This window comes from Physeter macrocephalus, chromosome 9 (genome assembly GCF_002837175.3).
Source record: "Physeter macrocephalus isolate SW-GA chromosome 9, ASM283717v5, whole genome shotgun sequence".
NCBI classification, from domain to species: domain Eukaryota; kingdom Metazoa; phylum Chordata; class Mammalia; order Artiodactyla; family Physeteridae; genus Physeter; species Physeter macrocephalus.
The window spans coordinates 33982941-34003002 of NC_041222.1; the positions used below are offsets into that span (position 1 = coordinate 33982941).

The 20062-nt window shown below is 45.3% G+C and overlaps 1 protein-coding gene across 1 annotated transcript in view; it reads right to left on the reverse strand.

Annotated features, from left to right (window-relative positions):
• Window positions 1-3559: 3559 nt before the first annotated feature.
• The window catches only part of PSAT1 (phosphoserine aminotransferase 1), a 29814-nt gene continuing 13311 nt past the window's right edge, over window positions 3560-20062 (reverse strand). Inside the window, exons 7-9 of the mRNA XM_024126755.2 lie at window positions 15450-15578; window positions 5484-5621; window positions 3560-4727 (exon numbers count right to left, since the gene is read on the reverse strand). Of these exons, the coding sequence (XP_023982523.1) occupies window positions 4622-4727; window positions 5484-5621; window positions 15450-15578 (373 nt within the window). The 3' untranslated portion in view covers window positions 3560-4621. The remainder of the gene's footprint in view (window positions 4728-5483; window positions 5622-15449; window positions 15579-20062) is intronic.

The window sequence follows — 20062 nt, forward strand, 5'->3', positions numbered from 1 at the left end:
AGAGGACAAACCCAGACCGAGGATCATTCTACACAACAACCAGCCTATACTCTTCACAAGCTCTCAATAATATGAAGAACAAAGAGGCTGAAGAATTATTTCATATTTAGACCAAAGTGACATGAGAACTAAGTGCAATGCATGACTGTAGACTGGTTCCTGGGCTGAAAAAATTAGCCATTAAGGATGTTACTGGAATAAGTGGCAAAATTTGAATACGGACGGTAGATCAGTCAACAGTATCAATATTAAATTTCTGACTTAGACAACTGTGCTGTGGTTTGATAAGAAAATGTTGTTGCTCTTAGGAAGTAGTCACTATTTACAGGGAAAAGGGCACAATGTCTCCTTACCCTGAAAGGGTTCAGGAGAAAAAAACATGTATATATGGAGAGACAGTGAACGCCAAAGCAAATAAAGCTAAATATTAATAATTGGTGAATCTAGGCAAAGCATATACAAGAGTTCTTTGTACTAATCTTGCAACTTTTCTTTAAGTTTGAAATTATATCTCTAACTATATATCTACCTCTATATAGATATGTAAAATAAACACACACAAGTCAAAATAAATGCATCAACCTAAAATCCACCTTATTCTTCAGGTATTGTTAGGCATTCTGAAGAGAAACAAAGGCTAGGTAGGATACCAACAGGGATTGGGTCAGTAGATTCATTCATTAGGACCCTGAGTACATTTCTACTAACTTAAATTACGCTTTCATTTGAATAAAACATTTTGGACTTCCTTAAACTCAGTGCCAATTACTTATACATTTAAACACTCAAAGTATGAATTCCATACTTTTCCCCAAGTGAGGCCCAAGGCTGTCAATATTCTCATGTGTTAACAAGTAAGCAAGGCCAATTTCTATAACCTAACTATAGAACCTCTGTGTACATAAACTTTTTCTAATATGCCCAGTTCCCTATTTTCTTAGAAAATCCAATTTGCTCTGGGATTTCAAATACCACAGGCTCTTGTTTCTGTCACAACAAACGAACTATTTTATTCTTTAGCTTCTTAGAAAGAAAGTCAATAAATCTTTGCTCACTGCTAGCTTTTCTAGCTCTCTCCCAATATCTCTTTGATCAAGCTTTTCCACCCACTCTGGAATAATCCATGGGTAATTAGAACTTCTTACCTTCTTTGGCCCAAAAGGAGACAATTTATCACAAACTGTCATGGATTCCGATTCTAAATGACCAAGAGCCCAATTACTAACAGAGGCAAGGAATCTTCTTTCCAATTAAAGTGACTGATTTCTTTGCAGATGCAGTAGCATTTCACTTTTTAATTATGTTCATTCTGATCAAATGTGAGAAAATTCTTCTTCATTTTATTTTCCTTCCAAAGAACACGATACAACAAACATTAATCCCAGAGTGATACAAGGCCAGACCTGCAAGGGCCTTAGGCAGAGCTGGACATCTATCAATGGGTCTTGTCCATTTTACGGGGTCTCAGTGGCTCCTTCAGCTCTAAAGGGGAAAAAACGGACTAATTATTTGTTACATCACATAGTTCACCTAAGGGCTTGCCAAACCTTCCAGCATCTGCTAAGTTGTGATGAGACAGCATTAGATATTTAGATAAACACAGACTAGCGCGGAACAGAACAATTCCAATTTTGTTTCTTGTGCAGGCAAAGAACAGAGCCGCGGTGCTGGGGATGAAGCAGTGTGTGGAGGTAAACATAAGCAACGTGGGAACAAATCTGTTTTTTCTCACTTAGGTGGTATTAACGTGATTATGTGTTGTCAAATTTTGAAAGAGAAAAATAGTCAAAATCCGTTTGGGAGAAGGACACTTCGGAGGATCTAAAGGAAGATGAGGCCACCAAGCCTTACACAGATTTCCCAAGGCCTGAAAGACACCTGTCTGTCCACTTTGTTTTTAATCTTAAAGACTGGCCAGTTGTGGCTCCCGCAGCCTGTTGACCTGGGGCCTGCGTCCTTATCTCCCCTTCCCCTCTCTCCACGTGGTCAGCAGACTGGTGTCCGTTCACTCACTTGAGACATTCAAAGGTCAAGGTTTTCGCTCAATGAGTATCTTCCAGCGATCTGTGCTCCAGACAACAGTGACTATCCTTTGTCCTGGTATGAATGCAGTTGCTCACCGTTTTCCAAACACTTTCACACAAATATAAAGAAGAGTCTGGGAGCCCTCCAAGATTCTAAATTTTAGTAAAAAATGAAATTACATAGTAAGCTTTTGAAAAATTAAAACATCCACATATGTGAGATTGTACCTCTGCCTTTACTGCAGGCTGTTCACGAAATTCAGGAAGCCCTGCCTTTCCATTCATTAAACAGACAATCGTTGAGCACCTCCTAAGGGCAAGGCAGGATGCCAGGTGATGGAGGTGGAGAAACAGGGCTTGTTCCTTGCTCTGATGGGGAAGGCACGTAAGCAGACACTCTCGGCACAGGAAAACACAGAATGGAGGTGCTGTGATGGGATAAAAGGGTCAAGCTTATAAGAACAAAGGAAAAGCGCATCCTTCCAATGCAGGAGACACAAACAAGGTCAGGAGGTTGGCAGGTGTCTTGAAGGAACGTCAGTCTTGCTGAGCGGGGGCGGGAACTCCAGGCTTACCTGACGTAGCATGCGCATATATGCACGTCACATTCCAAGAACCAGAAACACAAGAAAGAAGAAGCCAGACCAGACACCACAAAGCTGTGACCGTTGGGCTCAGAAGCCTGGGCTTTTTTATGCACCAAGGAGGAGCATGAAGGGGAAGTGATCGTCCAACTGGCTGTGCTGGTAGGGGCAGGTAGGGGCAGATGAGGCTGCTGAAATGATCCGCGGAGGGCTGACAGAGCTGGCTGTGGCAATGGGAATGGAAATAAGTGGAGATTCAAGAGATTTGGGGCCGGTACAAACCACAGGGACTTGTCACCATCATATGAATGGATGAGGAAGGAGGCAAAATAGACTCTGAGCACTACTATATGTGAACACTTGGATGGTGTCCAAGCACTGGCTGGCTTTTGCCATTTAAAAATTTACTGTGGTTATAAGTCACATCCTGCATTGAGCCCTCGTTTTAAGCTCTTCAAACATCCCTGAGATAAGTGGGGGAGTTATTTCAATTCTCCTTTTCACAGATGAGAGAACCAAGATTGGCAAGGCTTAGCCCTAAGCAGGAAACCCAACTAACCCAACTAATTGGTGCAGAGCTGGGACAAAAGATAGGTATAGTCCTCATTACACAATCCAACGAAACACGAAGATAGCTCAAAACTGTCCTAGTGGCATGTTTCCAGCCTAAGTGGGACAAAGTTCATAGAACTTTATACCACGAGCTGTGTTGTAACGTGGTTTGTTGATACTGCCAGGTGATGGAGGTGGAGAAACAGGGCTTGTTCCTTGCTCTGATGGGGAAGGCACGTAAGCAGACACTCTCGGCACAGGAAAACACAGAATGGAGGTGCTGTGATGGGATAAAAGGGTCAAGCTTATAAGAACAAAGGAAAAGCGCATCCTTCCAATGCAGGATTTTTAAAAGAACAATCTGTCTAAAAAGCATGTAAAGAAATTCATTGACAAAGATTTAGATGTTTTAGGACTTTAATGTCCTTCGCACGGTCAACATAAAACACTGACAATGGATAAACAAGAGGGGAAAAGACTCTTCAGCAAAGATCTTCCTGAACTCATGGCATCACTGGTCAAACACCATAAAGAGAACAGTCACGTGAACAAACAGTAAGGGAGTTTAACAGAGATTTTTAGTTTAACAGCATAACTGAAAAACAAAGAACCAACCAACCAACCAACCGTTCTTCTACCCACTGAAAGGAAAGGAAAGGTGAATCAGGGAGCTTCCAAATCTTGTGAAGCAGCTTAAAAAGGGAGAGGGGAGGGGGAAGGGGAGGCACACAACTGTTGAGAACGTAACACTCTAATGCACAAGGTCAAGGATCCTAACAAATTCTCAAAGTCTCAACATATATCAACAAGAACCGTATTATTAGAAATATAAATGCACAGCGATATAAATGCATAGAGATATAAACTATTTGGTATTAAAAACAGACCTTGCTATATAAACATATAGTATGTCACTTTTATCTCTTTATGAGAATAACAGTATAAAGAACGATCTCCAGTTTGCCTTTTAGTCTGGAACATCACAACACGGTCGGTGGTGACCTGAATTAATAGCTGCAGAATCCAGAAGACCCCACTGCTGTCATCTTGCAAAGGATCAAAATTCAGCACCTAGAGGACTCCACCCACCCTCCATGCTGTGTGTTTGTGTGTCTCTAAAAATAATAACCTGCAATTTGCATATAATTAAACTCATAGGCAGCTTTGAATATGAGATCTAGGCAGAAAAAGTAGCAGCAAAGACAACAGTAGTTAGAATTTGGTAGAAAAGCAAGAGAAGATTTTTTAAAAGCTTCCAGTTCAAGTCAGAATTAAGGTTAAGTTTCAACAGCTTAGCATAGCTGTGGATGCTTCGCTGTTCTCTGAAAAAAGAAGAAAATCTATCATAAGCTTGTTCATTCGAGAAAAATACTATGTTTGTTTAGTTTTTTTAGCCATGCCCAAGTGACTTTCAATTTTGTACATTGTTCAAGGGCAGAGTGTATATTGGTTAGGATGTGCTCATAGCTGGTGCATCTCCAAAAAATTCTTCATGAAGCCTGCCAGCTTCTGGACATCTTCGATGGTGACAGCATTATACAGAGAGGCCCGAATGCCTCCCACGGACCTAGAAGAACCACAGATGCAGCCGTTAAGAACAGGAGCATCTGGTTTAACATCAAGACGACCCTCCTTCCAGTCACCAGCTCCTGCGAGAGTCATGGCACCTGAGAACATCGTGTCCAACCTCCCACCTGAAAGCCCCCGCAGGTGACCAGCTCCTGCGAGAGTCATGGCACCTGAGAACATCGTGTCCAACCTCCCACCTGAAAGCCCCCACAGGTGGCCAGGAGCTTCACACATCTCAGTCATTAGAAAATTCCTTTCTAACGCAGTGAAGGACCGTCATGCTCACATGGAACCTAGGTTAGTTCAACTCTTCGATGAGCCTGCCGTGCTGGGGGCAGGGAGTGGGCAGCTATTCTCATGCATGAGAACATACATCTTTCACGGAGCTTACAGAATTAACTACTCTCTCTGATGTTCAGGGAAGCAACAGTGATCTGTTGTTACACTGAACAGGCTTGTGCCAGCTGCACCAGAGATGGGATGGCACCCTTTGTGCTGTCAGAGCAGAGATTTTCAAAGGAAATTTTGACCAAAGCTCCTAGAAGGTGTGGGCCCCCCCATTCTCTCGGCCATGAAATCGTGCTAAGGGGTCTGTAAGCAGCAGCAGGAGAACCCCCCGTAACAAATGGTCTTTCCCAACTGGTTACAGTAACTGCTACTCCAGGATGGGCAGGCTCCTAGATGTGTTTCCTTCAGCGTCTGATGAATAAACAAATTCTCTGACAAGCTTCTGGATGGGACATCTACTCACCACCTATGCCCTTTCAGGGAGATCATATTGAGTTCAAGAGCTTTGTCGAGAAATCTTTTTTCTAAAGCATCATCTCCTTTGGTGTTGCCAATGCGGAATGGAATATTCATCCTGCTTCTATTCTGGGGCTCCACTGGACATCTGAAAAACATGTTTTTTGTTCCAGCTATTTTTCTGCAATGTGCAACTGACATTAACAAAGCAACAGAAAAAAGTTTTTTATAAAAAAATCCAAATAAACCCATTTATATATTATATTTAAGCATTCAGTAAAGTAAGAATCACATAATTCCAGGAAAGTGAATATTATTTAATAAACAGAGAGGGATAATTGCAGTGCTGTATAGGGAAAATTGATTTAGATCTAAAACTTATACCCCAAATGAACTCTATGTCAGTTATTTGGTTATAGAAATGCAAAAAGAAAAAAAAGTAAAGCATTAGTTACATAAAATAAAGTTATGCTAACATATGAAGAAACATCATAATATTGGATTACTTGGACATTTTTTGTATGTTTGAACTATTTCCTTAAGTCAACTTCCCATAGTAAAACTGTTGGCGTGCGCGCGCGCGCACACACACACACACGCACCACACACACAACACACATTTACATGGTTCTTGACAGGAGTTGGGAATCAAATTCAGAACACATGTTTTGAAAAATATGAGAGTACATATTTAGAGATAGAATTAAACAAAATATCTGAACTAAAGCCCATCCAGAACATCATATATTCTGTAATTAATTACAACAGGTAAAGTTAGAAACGACCTACGTCCACCATAGAAATAAAATAAATTATAACATTTCTTTATAACTAAATATTAAGATGCCACATAAAAAGATAAAGATAAGGCTGCAAAATGGAAGTGGTTTATGATCTAATAAGTGAAAAATTTTAGATGTTATGGGTACTCTAATTAGAGTATAATTGTGGATATAAAGAATCTAAGGAAGCATAGAGAAATAGAAAATATTTGTGTTCAGGATGTGAGAATATGGGATAGTTCTATGTTCCCTTTAATGTTATTTTAATAATATGTTATATATTTAAATATCATAATGGAGTATACTGAAATGTACAGGTGATTAGACTGTTCCCATCAACTTGCAATTCTATTGCCACTAGTTAGGGTGAAAGCAGACTATGAAGTAAATGTAATAAATGTGAACTGGATGCCCTAAAGCACAGCTGCTATCTAATCCAGCTTTAATTGTCAGCAACAGAAAATTTTTAAAAACCATTTTCCAGATGCAAACAAGAGATTAAAAAAAGATCTGTGCCAGGACATTTATAATTTACATAGGGAGACCACTCTTGCATATGGAACAGTGAGCTAACATTCTCTTATACGACTCATACTTAATTTCCAAGAGCCTCAGTTTCCTCATCTGAATATTGGGAATGATAATAATATCTCCATTTCATACTAGCTATGACAGTACAGTGGTACAACATATTTGAAGCTTCCAACCCATGGCAGCCACACAGCAATGTGAATGACCCTTTCTCTACAAGGCTGCAGAGAAAATAAATAAGTTGGTCCGAATAGTGGCTGTAAGATTGAAAAATAATGAGCAGCAGCTTTCAAAGCACTTAAAACACTGTATTGTCCCAAGCTGTGTGACCTTGAACAGGTTACTCAATCTCTCTGTTGTGCCTCTCCTTGAATAAGTTACTAAATCTCTCTGTTGTGCCTCTCTGATGTGAGGACTAAATGGCCACAAATTCTCTGCAGCCCTCCCAGCAAGAGGTGGGGTCTCGTGCTCTACACCTTTTGAATCTGGGCTGACCTTGTGGACTTGCTTTGAACATTTACACTCTAGGTGGATCACCAGATGACTTTGGTTGAATAAGTGATCTCAGAGGAGACGAGCAGAAAAAACCACCCCACTGAGCCCAGACCCACCTGCTGACTGAAAAGAATCCTGAGCAAAAGAAATGGCTGTGGTTTTCAGTCACTGTCTCGAAGTGTTCTATGATGCAAAAGTAGATAACTGATAGAATTTAGAACAGCGTCTGGAACACATTCAATGCTACGTAAATATCTACTGATGTCAATAAATTTGTCTTTTTATTCTCTGCACCTTGCACAGGGCTCATACAAACTCTCAAAAATGAATGAGTCAAGTTCCATCTAGGATATGTTAGTATTTGACTTCAGTTTCTGATTTGGAAAGTAAGCAAGCCAAAATTATCTTCCATTGACAACCAAAGGAGACAAACAGAAGAGATGACATGCTACTCTGGATTACAAGGAAGATATGTAATAACTCTCTCCATTTTCTCAAGCACATCCTATTTCATTCTTGCACTTCTACAGGGTGGGATTCATTAAAATTAAACAGCAAATAAAAGCAGTGTGAGGATGCCCCCATTAAAAGCTATGCTCTCCCCTCAGGGCACACACATAATTCCTGTTAAAGTTAATAGGAGTCAAGTGCACATTGATGGACAGAAGAGACACAAGAAGGGAAACCAAGTATCTGGTAATAGGCTCTGAGCCTGAATTCTGGGCCCCGCTTTGCACAGCTAGTAGGTATCCTGGTTGACATTTAAATTAAAAATTTAGTGTCTACCCTCTTTGATATTCTGCTGCCTCGGGCTCCACAGGTGACAGTCCAATTATACAGCTGGAGCAGCAAAAAGGACATGTGATTTAAGGGGAAAAAATATTAAAAGGGGGAAGAATTAGGAACCTGGATTTACAAAGAATCTGTATTTACAGTCATCCCCCACACATTTACCCATCCTACTGTGAACGTAGGTGGTACCACGACAGCAACAATGTCAGAACAACTAGAAATTGAAGATTAAATCTGCACGGTGCCCGAGAGTGTCCCTGGTGTGGGGCTGAGGGAAGGAAGAAAAAGATGAAGGGGAATCAGCTGCTCCCAACCTAGCAAGTGAAGATTAAATTTGCACGGTGCCCGAGAGTGTCCCTGGTGTGGGGCTGAGGGAAGGAAGAAAAAGATGAAGGGGAATCAGCTGCTCCCAACCTAGCAAGACGGCTGTGGAGGGAATTCAAATTCCAGAGGACAAGCGAGGTGGAAGCACAGAGCTGAGCAAATAACTCTGCCCGAGGGAAGGTTGAAGGTTTCAGAGGAAGGGAGGTGGGAGGGGTCAGGACAGGGGGAGACGAAGGAAGGGCATCTGGCGGAGAGGTGTCTCTGCCAAGGCACGGGGGACCCCAGCAAGTTCTCTGCAGCACCTGGGGTGCTGGGTGCCCGGCTGGGGGCAGGACTGCAGACCGCAGAGGGCCCTGCAGACGCACTCTCCTGGGAACTGGATCAATCGGATCCTGGAGCAACGAGGAGTAATCAGGTCAGGAGTAATCAGGTCTGCACGAGTTCCGCGTTTTAGAAAAAGCACTATGACCGACATAGGGGCTGGAGGGTGGGGACGCTGGGGGAGAGGCCTGTTAGAAAGCTCTCACAAAGAACTTCTAGGTCAACAGAATTAGGCCTCAGGACCAAGACAGGGACACTGGGGAGTTTCAAGCATGGGCAGCAAATTCAAATGCCAATAGGGACCCAACGGTCATATAAATGAGTATAACAGGCCCAACATGACAGACTCAGCACAAACTCCCTGCGTTACCTGTTAACTGAGGGCCCGTTCTTTACTGCCACAGAGAAACAGTCTCCCTTTTGCTTGAAACATACGGCCCTCCCAGTCTGTTTCTCCCACTTTCAGAGACACGGGGATTATGAAATAAGACATCTGGATTTAAATGCCCGTTCTTTACTCCCACAGAGAAACAGTCTCCCTTTTGCTTGAAACATACGGCCCTCCCAGTCTGTTTCTCCCACTTTCAGAGAGACGGGGATTATGAAATAAGACATCTGGATTTAAATCATCTTCCCATGTTCCAATAAGGGCTCAGATTGTGTGTATTAAAACCTGTGAGCCACACGGAGCACTGCCGTGGGCTGTGCTGGGCCACCACTCCCAGGCGTTATCACTAGATCCCAGAGCGGGGGGCAGGGCCTGTGGCCTGAATGAGTTGGGGGGCAGGGAGAAGGTGCCATGCTGACAGAGCGCTAGCAGGGGGCCGGGTGGGCGTGGAAGCAGCGGGTAATCCTGGGACTACAAAGCTTCCAGGACAGAATCTGAGCAGCGCTCCCCAGGGAGTCTATGACGGAAGCTGATAAGGATGGCTGTGACTGAAAAAGCAGTGCCACAGTCAGTCATAGAAATTTAGGAAATCCTGCATGAACAGGGCTACACGGGTTTCTTGACTCAACTTCCTGGAGCGTCTCAAGAGCTCCTGTGAATCGTGAACTCCCAAGAGAATAATTCATATAGGAACACAGTCTTCCCCAAATGCATGTGGCTGAAAAACCCATTGCATCTCTGGGATGAGTATTCTAGAATGCCCACTGAGAAACACCGGGACTTCCCAAGGTACCAGAGGGGTGTGTGTGAGGGGAAAGGCACCACCTCAGCGCGAAACAGCATCTCACAAAGGTGGCGAGGGTTAGGAGGGTGCAAGAAAACCGCAGGCAGTTGGCAAGCGATGACAAGACTCTCGTTTCAGTGGTGTCTGCTCCAAAAGACAAACCAGAAACAAGAGGGCGGGAAGAGTGCATCCCGCAAAAGACAAACCAGAAACAAGAAGGGCGCGAAGAGTGCATCCTGAGGTGAGAGAAGCCCACAAAAGAGTCACTAGGCCTCTCCTGACTGCCTAACTTTTAAATAAAAAATTAATTCTAAATTTGCACACGATTAGGAAAACTAGAGTAAAAATATGAAGATCTATTCCCTTCCACAGAGGTGGCTGCCATTAACAGTCTTTTGCACATTTTCAGGATCAGATACACAAATGTGTATACGTGTATATATGCGTGTTTCCACACGTACATATATACATATATAGTATTTACAAATACAAACACTGTGGCTTTCTAAGTGGAATAATAGACATGTCCTTTTCTACACCTGCTCTTTTTCCTTTTGACCTGATGACGTATCAGGTCATCTTCCCAGTTTGCTCACAGACCTTCCCCATTCTCCACGCACACGTTACTCCATACTACGGATGGATCTTAATTTCCTTCATCAGACGCCTCCTGAAGGACATCCGGGTTGTCTCTAGATTTTCCCCATTACGTAAGTATCCCGCATTGGGCTTGCGGGTGCCTGATTTGATGCACACTTCTGTGCAAGGCAGAGTACTGGCAGAGGGCAGGTGCCTAGAAGTAAAAGTCTTTGGTCAAAGAGCAAGAGAGTTTTGAATTTTGATGGATGCTGCAAAAAAAAAAAACCTCGCTCCAAAATTGAACACATTTATTATACTTAACATACCCAAAGTGCTTTTGTTCCCTCGTCTACACCAGATGTTATCAGTCTTTAGAACTTCTGCTGATCAGAGGGGAAGAAAATCCCATGGTTTTAATCTGCATTTCCTAAAGAAGTTGGCCCCTCTTCATTTGTCTAGTAGCCAGCTGTGTTTCTTCTGAGTTGTTTGCTCATACAGTTAGAAACCACCCCCTGCCTTTTTAAAATTTGGTTATCCTTTTTCATTTATTTGTGGGTTCTTCTCTATGTCAACAGTAACCTTTATATGTTAATACGCTACCAAACTTTTGTGTCTGTCATTTTGTTTTGTTTATGTCTTGAACTGTAGAAAAGTTTTAAATTTTCATGTAATTAAATATCTTTTAAATATCTTTTACTTTATGGCTTCTGAGTGTTTTTTTTTTTTTTTTTGCGGTACGCAGGCCTCTCACTGTTGTGGCCTCTCCTGTTGCGGAGCACAGGCTCCGGACACGCAGGCTCAGCGGCCATGGCTCACGGGCCCAGCCGCTCCGCGGCATGTGGGATCCTCCCGGACCAGGGCACGAACCCACGTCCCCTGCATCGGCAGGCAGACTCTCAACCACTGAGCCACCAGGGAAGCCCCTAGCTTCTGAGTTTTATGGCTTATTTAGGAAGGCTTCTCTACTCCCTACACTTAACACAGAAATTCTCTCCTGTATTTTATATTTGCTTCTTGCATTTAGCTGCATTTGCATCTTTTCGACTCACTAGAATTTGTTTATGCTGTGATGCAAATATCTAATTTCTATTTAAATGAATTATCAATGCTTCAATCAGTCAATTAGACAAAAAGTCACGTTAGACTTTAAAACTGTCTAATTTAAAATGCAATTCTCAAGTAAACAGGGACCAGTTGCTGGACTTTTCCACCGATCTGCCTTTCCCTCTGCCAGTGGCTTTATACGTTAATAGATCATATGTTAACATTACATTTTATTAATGTTAACATGTATGTTTAAAATGTTTCATCTATCCTTCTGCACTGACTTTTTCAGGTGAACACTGAACTGACTTCTAGATATTTACTAATTTTTGTGACTCTTGCGAATGGGATCTTTCCTTGTTTTTTATTGTTATTTCTGGCTTATGGGAAGGTAACTGACTTTTACATATTTAGATATAACTGATCACAATTCTGAACATGATCATTTCTATTTTTTTTACTCATTCCTGCATTTTTAAAAAAAAAACAGTCATTATCATCTGTGATTTTTGTTGTTTCCTTAGCAAAGGCTCTGGAACCAGCAGCCCTGACTCTCCCCATGTTCTTATCCTGCCTGATTCCACTTCCCCACTGCACCTGACCCTAACCTGTCTGTGCTGCTGTAAAACACTGTCTGTTCACAGGGTTGTGATGACAATAAAATGTATCCATATCTGTAAAGCGCCCAGGGCTCTGCCTGCTTTATTCTATTTTGGGGTTGTCACTAGACACATCACATGCTTCCCTCTCTTTCCTAAGGTCTGGACCCCACATGAAAGTGAGAAAAGGTGACCTCAGATGTGGATATGGATTTGATCACTTCAACAGCTTTATCATATTAAAATTAATATCTAATACATATTAAACACTATGTGTCAGGAACATCCTAGGTGCTTTCCATAATAACCACAAATACTATTAAGAGCTAACCCTTAAGGAATGCTTCCTATGTGCCAAATACGGTTTCTGGTGCTTTACACAAATTACCCAGTGCAAGAGCCCATGTTCTTAACCTCTACATTACATACTCTTTATTCACATGCATTTCCATTTAACTGCTCACCTCCCCTTCGGGGCCATATTTCCACAGCAAAGAACTTCCTGAAAACCCAAGTGCACACAGAGACAACTAGTGAGTGTCCAACTGCCAACATAGAGGAGAGAGGGAGCAAAGCCTGCTACTGACCCTGGTAACAAGGTCTTAGAGGAACACCATGAGCCAGATGACCTTTTCTGGGCAGGTGGCCCAGGGGGTGAATGGAAGTTCCCAGAAAGAGGTTTATTCGGAAGAGGCTGCAAGTTCGGGGTCCAGGGTGTTCATAAGTGAATGAGGAGTTTTGCATGGGAAGGTGATGAGATTCCTCAGGAGATGACCTGCCTGCCACATTGGCTTCAACAGGCTGCCTTCTGGAAAATGCCAGGTTGGGTGCTTGCAGTTAAAGGATCTCAAGTCGGGGGAGAGAATTCAGGGGCTTCTTGGTGTTCCTTCTACGCTTTATTTTGTTTTTAATTTCCTGGATTTCTTCTGGAGGCATCACCATGCTTTCTGTCCTCCCATTTTGTGCCTTCACATCTCCTGAGAAATATACGGAGCCAAAAGCTCATAGAAAAGTGGTCTCCTCTCCACAATAGCTGCCATGTGCTCTTATTCACATTCAGATCCTGAGCACTCTTATGGAGCCAGGAAAGGTGACTTATTCTACTGGGTATCCCCAGAGCCTAGAACAAGGCTAGCACAGAGGAGTGTTCAGGTGCCATTTGCTTGATGGATGGATGGACAGACGGACGGATGGATGGACAGACGGACGGATGGATGGATGGGTAGACGGATGGATGGGTGGGTGGTTGGATGGGTGGGTGGATGGGTAGATAGACAAATGGACAAATGAGCTAGTGAATTAAACATGTTTTCAGACCTTTCCAGACTTTCTTTCCAATCCCAGCACGAGCCGTGCCCTTCAGGTAGCCCACTCTCTGCTCTCCAAACAAACACACTACTTTCTTCCCTCAGTGCTTCGCAGAGGCCATTCCCTGCCTTCCTAAAAATTCCTAAAAGTACTTCCACCTTCTTCTCTGCCTAATTCTTACTCCTGTCCAAGGCTCAAGCTCATGTAAAAGCCCTCCCTTCGCCTCCAGCCAAAGCAGTATCTCCCTGCCCCCAGCTCATGGCTCATTATTTAGCCCTTGGCCATGACTCCTTGGACCATCTACTGCTGATCATGCATGTTACAACGGCTCCAGTAAGTGCTAGTGGAGTACCCTGGCCTCCTCTCTCACACGTCAGGCTCTAAAGTGGAAGATTCCCAAAGGCCAAGCCACAGAACCACAGAGCAGGCAGAAATGCACAGTGTGTACCCCTTCCCCCAGATGGCATGTGGAAGAGGACCCCAAAGGTCAAGTCGTTCAGCCAAGCCAGACTCCCTGAGGGCTTGTGGCTGGGGTGTCATCACAAGCCAAGAACTCATGGGAGCAGGCAGGCATTTAAGGGCAGAGGGGACAGCAGCAGTTAGGTCTGTACCAAAAGTACAACCCCACCCATGGACGGTTATGGAGATGTGTTAGCAAATCTTGGGTAAAACATACAATTCTAAGGCAGGATTGAAGCACCATTTTTTGTCCTACAAGGCCCACTAAATTCTTAAAAGAGTGAAAATTCCCGTGTTATTGTCAGCCAGATATTTTTTCTTACAACACACTGAACTCCAAAGAGTAAAGGCCGCTAAGAAGGGGGTCCTGGCTCGGCAAATGAGCGTAAGTGTTTACGCATGTATGTGTATAAACACATGTGCATACAGAGCATAAAGTCTGGTCCTCCCACAGCTGTCCCCACCTTGAAGGAGGGGAAAAGCAAATGAAAACATCATCTGTCAAGCTCCCTGCGTGCCAGGCACTATACTAGGTACTTTATATCTGGCATTTTGGTGACAGGCCTATTGTAGGGGGTTGAACGGTGTGGCCTCTGCAAAGGCTTATCCACGTGCTCACCTCCAGAACCTGCGAATGTGACCTAGAAAAAGGGTCTCTGCTGATGCAATTAAGCTAAGATCTCTAGATGAGATCAATCATCCTGGATTATCTGGGTGGACCCTAAATCCAATGGCCTTGTAAGAGACAGAAGACAAGACCCACAAGAAAGGAGGAGGCCATGTGAAGGCAGAGGCAGAGACTGGGGTGAGGTAGCCACAAGCCAAGGAATGCCCGAAGTCCCTGGAAGCTGGAAGAGGCAAGGAATGGATTCTTCCCTGGAGTCTCTGGAGGGAGCAAAGCCTTGCTGACAGCTTGCCTTTGAACTCCTGGACTCCAGAACACTGAAAATAAATTTCTCTTGTTTTAAGCCACCAAGCTAGTGGTACTTTGCTCTGGCAGCCCTAGGAGATCAATACAAGGCCCATATGTTCTCTGGCGTTGGTCCAGCGGTCAACACACGTTCATGAATCAATTAGTCACAAAAACATTTAACTAGGAGTCAGCTCATACCAGAGCCAATTCCATTCACCAACTGCAGGCCTGGGATGGGAGCGTTTGTCCTGTAATAAGCGAAAGAGGAAACTTTCCTAAAAGGGTAAATAACCCAGAGGAGGGGCCAGGAGTGGGTGTTTATACCAAGGGTCTCCAGTGAGTCCTGAGGTAAAGCTGAGAGCTTCCAGCAAGTATGTGTTTCCTCCCCAGGGGACATACAGAGGAGGTGAGGTTGGGGAGAGGGGTCTGCCCTGGGGTCTGTGGTGTGAGAAGCGTTACCACCCATTGGGGGGCAGGTCCCAAAGCCCGGGATTCCTGGGAATGGGACGCAGGAGGGAAGACTTACCTAACTCATGCTCCTGAGGACTTCAATGTCTCAGAGAAAGGTGGCTGCATCCATGTTCCAAAAGGACATGGCATATACACATTTTTAAATTCACAAGAGGCAAAATGTGAGATGAAACCCCATCAACTTACACATAGAATCCTTGAGAATTATCAACAATATCATAAATCATTCGTGATTTGATGGAGCTAAGCTTCTCCATGGCTGCTGCACCGCCGTTGTTCTTAATCCACTCCAGGACCAAGCCCATGACATAGATGCTAAAATAAAGAGTAAAAAATACATATATCCACATAGAGAATGGACTTGAGGATATGGGGAGGGGGAAGGGTAAGCTGGGACAAAGTGAGAGAGTGGCATGGACTTCTGAATACTTCCAAATGTGAAATAGATAGCTAGTGGGAAGCAGCCGCATAGCACAGGGAGATCAGCTCGGTGCTTTGTGACCACCTAGAGGGGTGGGATAGGGAGAGTGGGAAGGAGATGCAAGAGGGAGGGGATATGGGGGTATATGTATATGTATAGCTGATTCACTCTGTTATAAAGTAGAAACTAACACACCACTGTAAAGCAATTATACTCCAATAAAGATGTTAAAATATAAATATATAATTAATTTTAAAAAACATATATCCATTGAGTTCAGCTTTGCACAAGTGGAAAGACATCTAAGCAAACAGTCTGAAGTTGTACTAAAACAGACTTTTAAAGACACCCTTAGACATAGACAAGATGAAAGTGGGCCATGTGTACACCAAGGACAGGAGCGTGTCACGGAGCAAAAACGAAGATCAACCCAACTCTAGGCCCCTGAGGGCCATTCAGAAAAGAGGGTTAATTAGACTCTTCACTAGAGGTCACATCGGTGCCCAGCAGTCCAGCCCAAGCCCGAACGCAAACTCTTCATGACACCTGGAACACAGCTCCCTGTCTCTACCCCTGCTGACATTTTATCCCCTGCCACAAGCATCCTCAGACACCTAGCTCCCCACCCCCACCAGTTAACTCTTGCCTTTCTGAACGCCCAGAGCCTGCTACCCACACTTCCCCTAGTTTTTACCACTGGCTCTTTATTTATTTTCTATTCCTAGGTGCCCGTGTCTTGGACCCTGCAGCCCTAGACGGCTGGAAGCACAGTGTTCACCTTTCCTCCCGGAAAGCCCTGACGCACAGCCCACCACCGGGTGGAGGCAGGGTGGCACAGTGCCCAAGAGCCTGGGCTCCAAGTCCTAGTTGGACTCTAGTCCCAGTGCTGCCCCTAACAGATTACCCAGGAGTAGTCACCCCAGGGACCCAAACCTCGACTTTCCCACCTGGAAACAGGGAAGCCTACCAACCGACGGTGGACACCCAGCATTTTAGCTGCCCTGTTCTTCCTAACTCCACCCTCCCACCCAGCAGGAGGACCCAGCGGGGTCCCCTGCTCCCCTGGTTTCAGAGTTGAGCAAGGGACTTAGCTGGACCAATCAGAGCCCTCCATAGGCTTTTCTGAATTGGGAACGAGAAGAGGCAGAATTGTGTGTTGGTGAAACGGTGAGTTATGCGGTAAGAGCGACAAGGAACATTTGAAGGAGGCTCATCTGAGACACAGGAGTGCAGATGGGGTGGGATTCGGGTCCCTGGTTCCAGGAGGACCCGCTGCACCTCGGCCCTTCCTAGAGCTTGGGTGCATCGTTTACCGAGCCAAAATATCAACTCTGTCACTTAGAGACCTCAGTGCTCTTGTGGGGACTGCAGCAAATGGGTTGAGTGAAGTGCTTAGTGCAGGGCTGGCACATGGCAGGTGTAGTTAGTAGTATCTTTACTAGTTAAGTGCTCAAAACTAAGCCCCAAACACAAGACGCTGAAGAGCAGCGGATGGTTTTCCCAGTGATCTTCTGAAAGCCCCTCTGCTTAAAAAGGTGCTGAGGGGACTTCCCTGGTGGTCCAATGGTTAAGACCCCTCACTTCCACTGCAAGGGGCACAGGTTCGATCCCTGGTCAGTGAAAAATGATCCCACAGGCCACGCGGCACAGCCAAAAAATTAAAAAAATAATAAAAAATAAAAAGGTGCTGAGGGCTCTCTGTGCACCTCACTGAAAGCCCACGGGACAGGAGCAGAGGTCTCCCGGGGAAAAGAGATCATCCTCCTCAAACTGGGAGTGTGGAAAAGGTCCACGCTCAGCTACGGCCTCTGTATGAGTGGGACAAATGCCCCCCACAAGAATCTGTGCAAACTTAGTTGCTGAGCATCAGTGTCCCACAAAGATCTGGGATGGGGACCCCCAGACACAGCTGCCTCCTCGTTTACTTACTAACACCATGACAGGGTGGGGAGGGGAAAACGCTCGAACACCAGAAGCTTGTCCCAGGGAAGCCCAAGATACTTGACTGGCTCGTTCACTGCCTCCAGGTACGTGGAGAATCCCGGTGTTTCTACCCCAGAAGGTAGCAGAGCCCACACTGGGCTGCCCAGCGGGCACTGGGCAGGGAGCAGCCAGCACCCAGAACCATGCGGTAGCCCCTCTGGAAGCCTCCCCAGCCTGGCTCCCCAGACAGCCCTGGGAGGAATGAGAAATGGCAGCTAGGGGCAGTGGGGAGGGAGCTCAAAGCAGAAAATAGCATCTGAATAATTTACAGCCTCGGCTGGAGCTCTCTGGATAAAGACTGAGAAACCAGAGGAGCAAAGGAGAAAGAAGAAAGTAAGAGAAGGGAAGGACTATTCAGCGGTCCAGGACTCTCCCTTTTATTGATCAAAAAAATCCGAGGCCAGAGCTGCCATTATCCCACTTTACAGTTGAGGAAACAGGCTCAGACAGCTTAACTTGGCTAAAGTCATCTAAAAAGTGGCTGAGAAAGCCAGGATTCCAACCCCAGATGGTGTGACTCCAAAGCCCCAGCTCTTTTCACAGTACCAAAGGCCTCTGGTTTACTAGGGGCTCCAGGACCCTCACCCACTCTCTCACCTGCCAGCGGGGCAGCCAGGCTGGCACCAAGCCACACAGACACAGCTGCCAAGAGCAGCCGCTACAGGGGCATCACAGCACACATGCGCGTGTGTGGACGTGTAGGCATGCGTTCCAGATACGGTGCCTGCCTTCCCACTTCTCTGTTCCGTAAGGTGCTCTCGAATTTCCATCTAACCCCAAACCGCTCACTCCCCCACAAACCACAGAAACACACCCTGCCACATGATCCAAACACACCGAGCCACCTGCGGGTGCCTGCCTGTTCAACAGCACTTTTTGGAAGCCGAGCTTCACTTCTACCTGCAGCTCTGTTACCCCAGGGTTCCCAAGCTGCTGCTATTTGATTCATCAAATCAAGGCTGCAGCAAAGGCTGAGGCCAGGTCCACAGTCCCAGCCAGACCTCAGCACCAACACACTTCCCTCTTGGTGTGTGACTCACCCCTATGCCCAGACTCACTGCCCACGCTCTCTGGCTAATCTTAATGAGATCCGAGCAGGCACAGTCAGCAGAAAGCCCACCCATTTTACACGCTGCCCAGAACCAGCACCTTTAGCCTCGGTCTACAAAGCCTCAGCGTGAGGTAGGGGGCTCAGAGGAAGCAGGCTCTCCCGGAGACCAGATGCCCCTGGAGTGGAAGGATGTCCGGCCTTGTGAGTCGACTGGAGCTTCCGATGCATTATTAACTCATGCTTCTACCCCCATACAATCCGAAACCTTCAAAACACAGGGGCCCTAAAATGCTTATGCAGCTTTGAAACTTGGTCCCCACTAACCAGGGTTAACTTTTAACGGATGTATGGCTTCACTTCTAAAATGCCCCCTGCCCCACACAGTGCAGGTACACTGTCTCAGCCTACGCGTTAAATGACTACATGAATCACAGCAGATCCATTCTCTGGAATATCACTCAGCAATTCAAAGGGGGAAAAAAGGCAGGCGTCTGAGTTGACATGGCAGTGTTCACAGTACATTGATGGATAGAAAAAAGATTCACAGAACAGCCTATATGGTAAAGTTCCATCTGCATAATTAAACATACGGCTCTGTTTGCATATGCCCTACACAGCAAGTAGTTAACAATGGGTACCCCGCAGGCTCTGCTCGCTTCGGGAATCTTTGCCAAGACCATGTGTTAATTTTTGGGTTTTTTTTTTGCGGTACGTGGGCCTCTCACTGTTGTGGCCTCTCCCGTTGCGGAGCGCAGGCTCCGGATGCGCAGGCTTAGCAGCCATGGCTCACAGGCCCAGCGGCATGTGGGATCTTCCCGGACCAGAGCACGAACCCGTGTCCCCTGCATCGGCAGGCGGACTCTCAACCACTGCGCCACCAGGGAAGCCCCATGTGTTAATTTTTTAAGGCAACACAAAATACTCTGTGGGCACTAGGGATTAGAAAAGCACACCAGAAAGTTCTCCGGGAAACTCTCCCTGGCTGTTCTGAAGTACTAGCCCCCCTTGGCAGCCCACACTCCTATGATGATAAGTAAGGCGGCCTGGGTCAGTAGGGTCATTTTGTTTCTTTTTTTTTTTTTTCATTTTGTTTCTTATTAGTTACTTTACCTCACACTACAGCTAATTAGTCGTGGTAAGTAAAAATGTCTTGTGGGCTTAGAAGGGAAGCTTAGGCAAACGTTTGCATGTCCATGAACTGGGCTTAGTGCGTTCCACTACAGGGTTAAACAGAACGCCCACGCGGTCCTTTATTCCACCCCAATTCACTGCTCGGGGCTACAGGCAACTACAGGAAGGCTCAGTTCAAACCGCCCAGAGCCTGTGGTCACTTGGCTCCCAGTT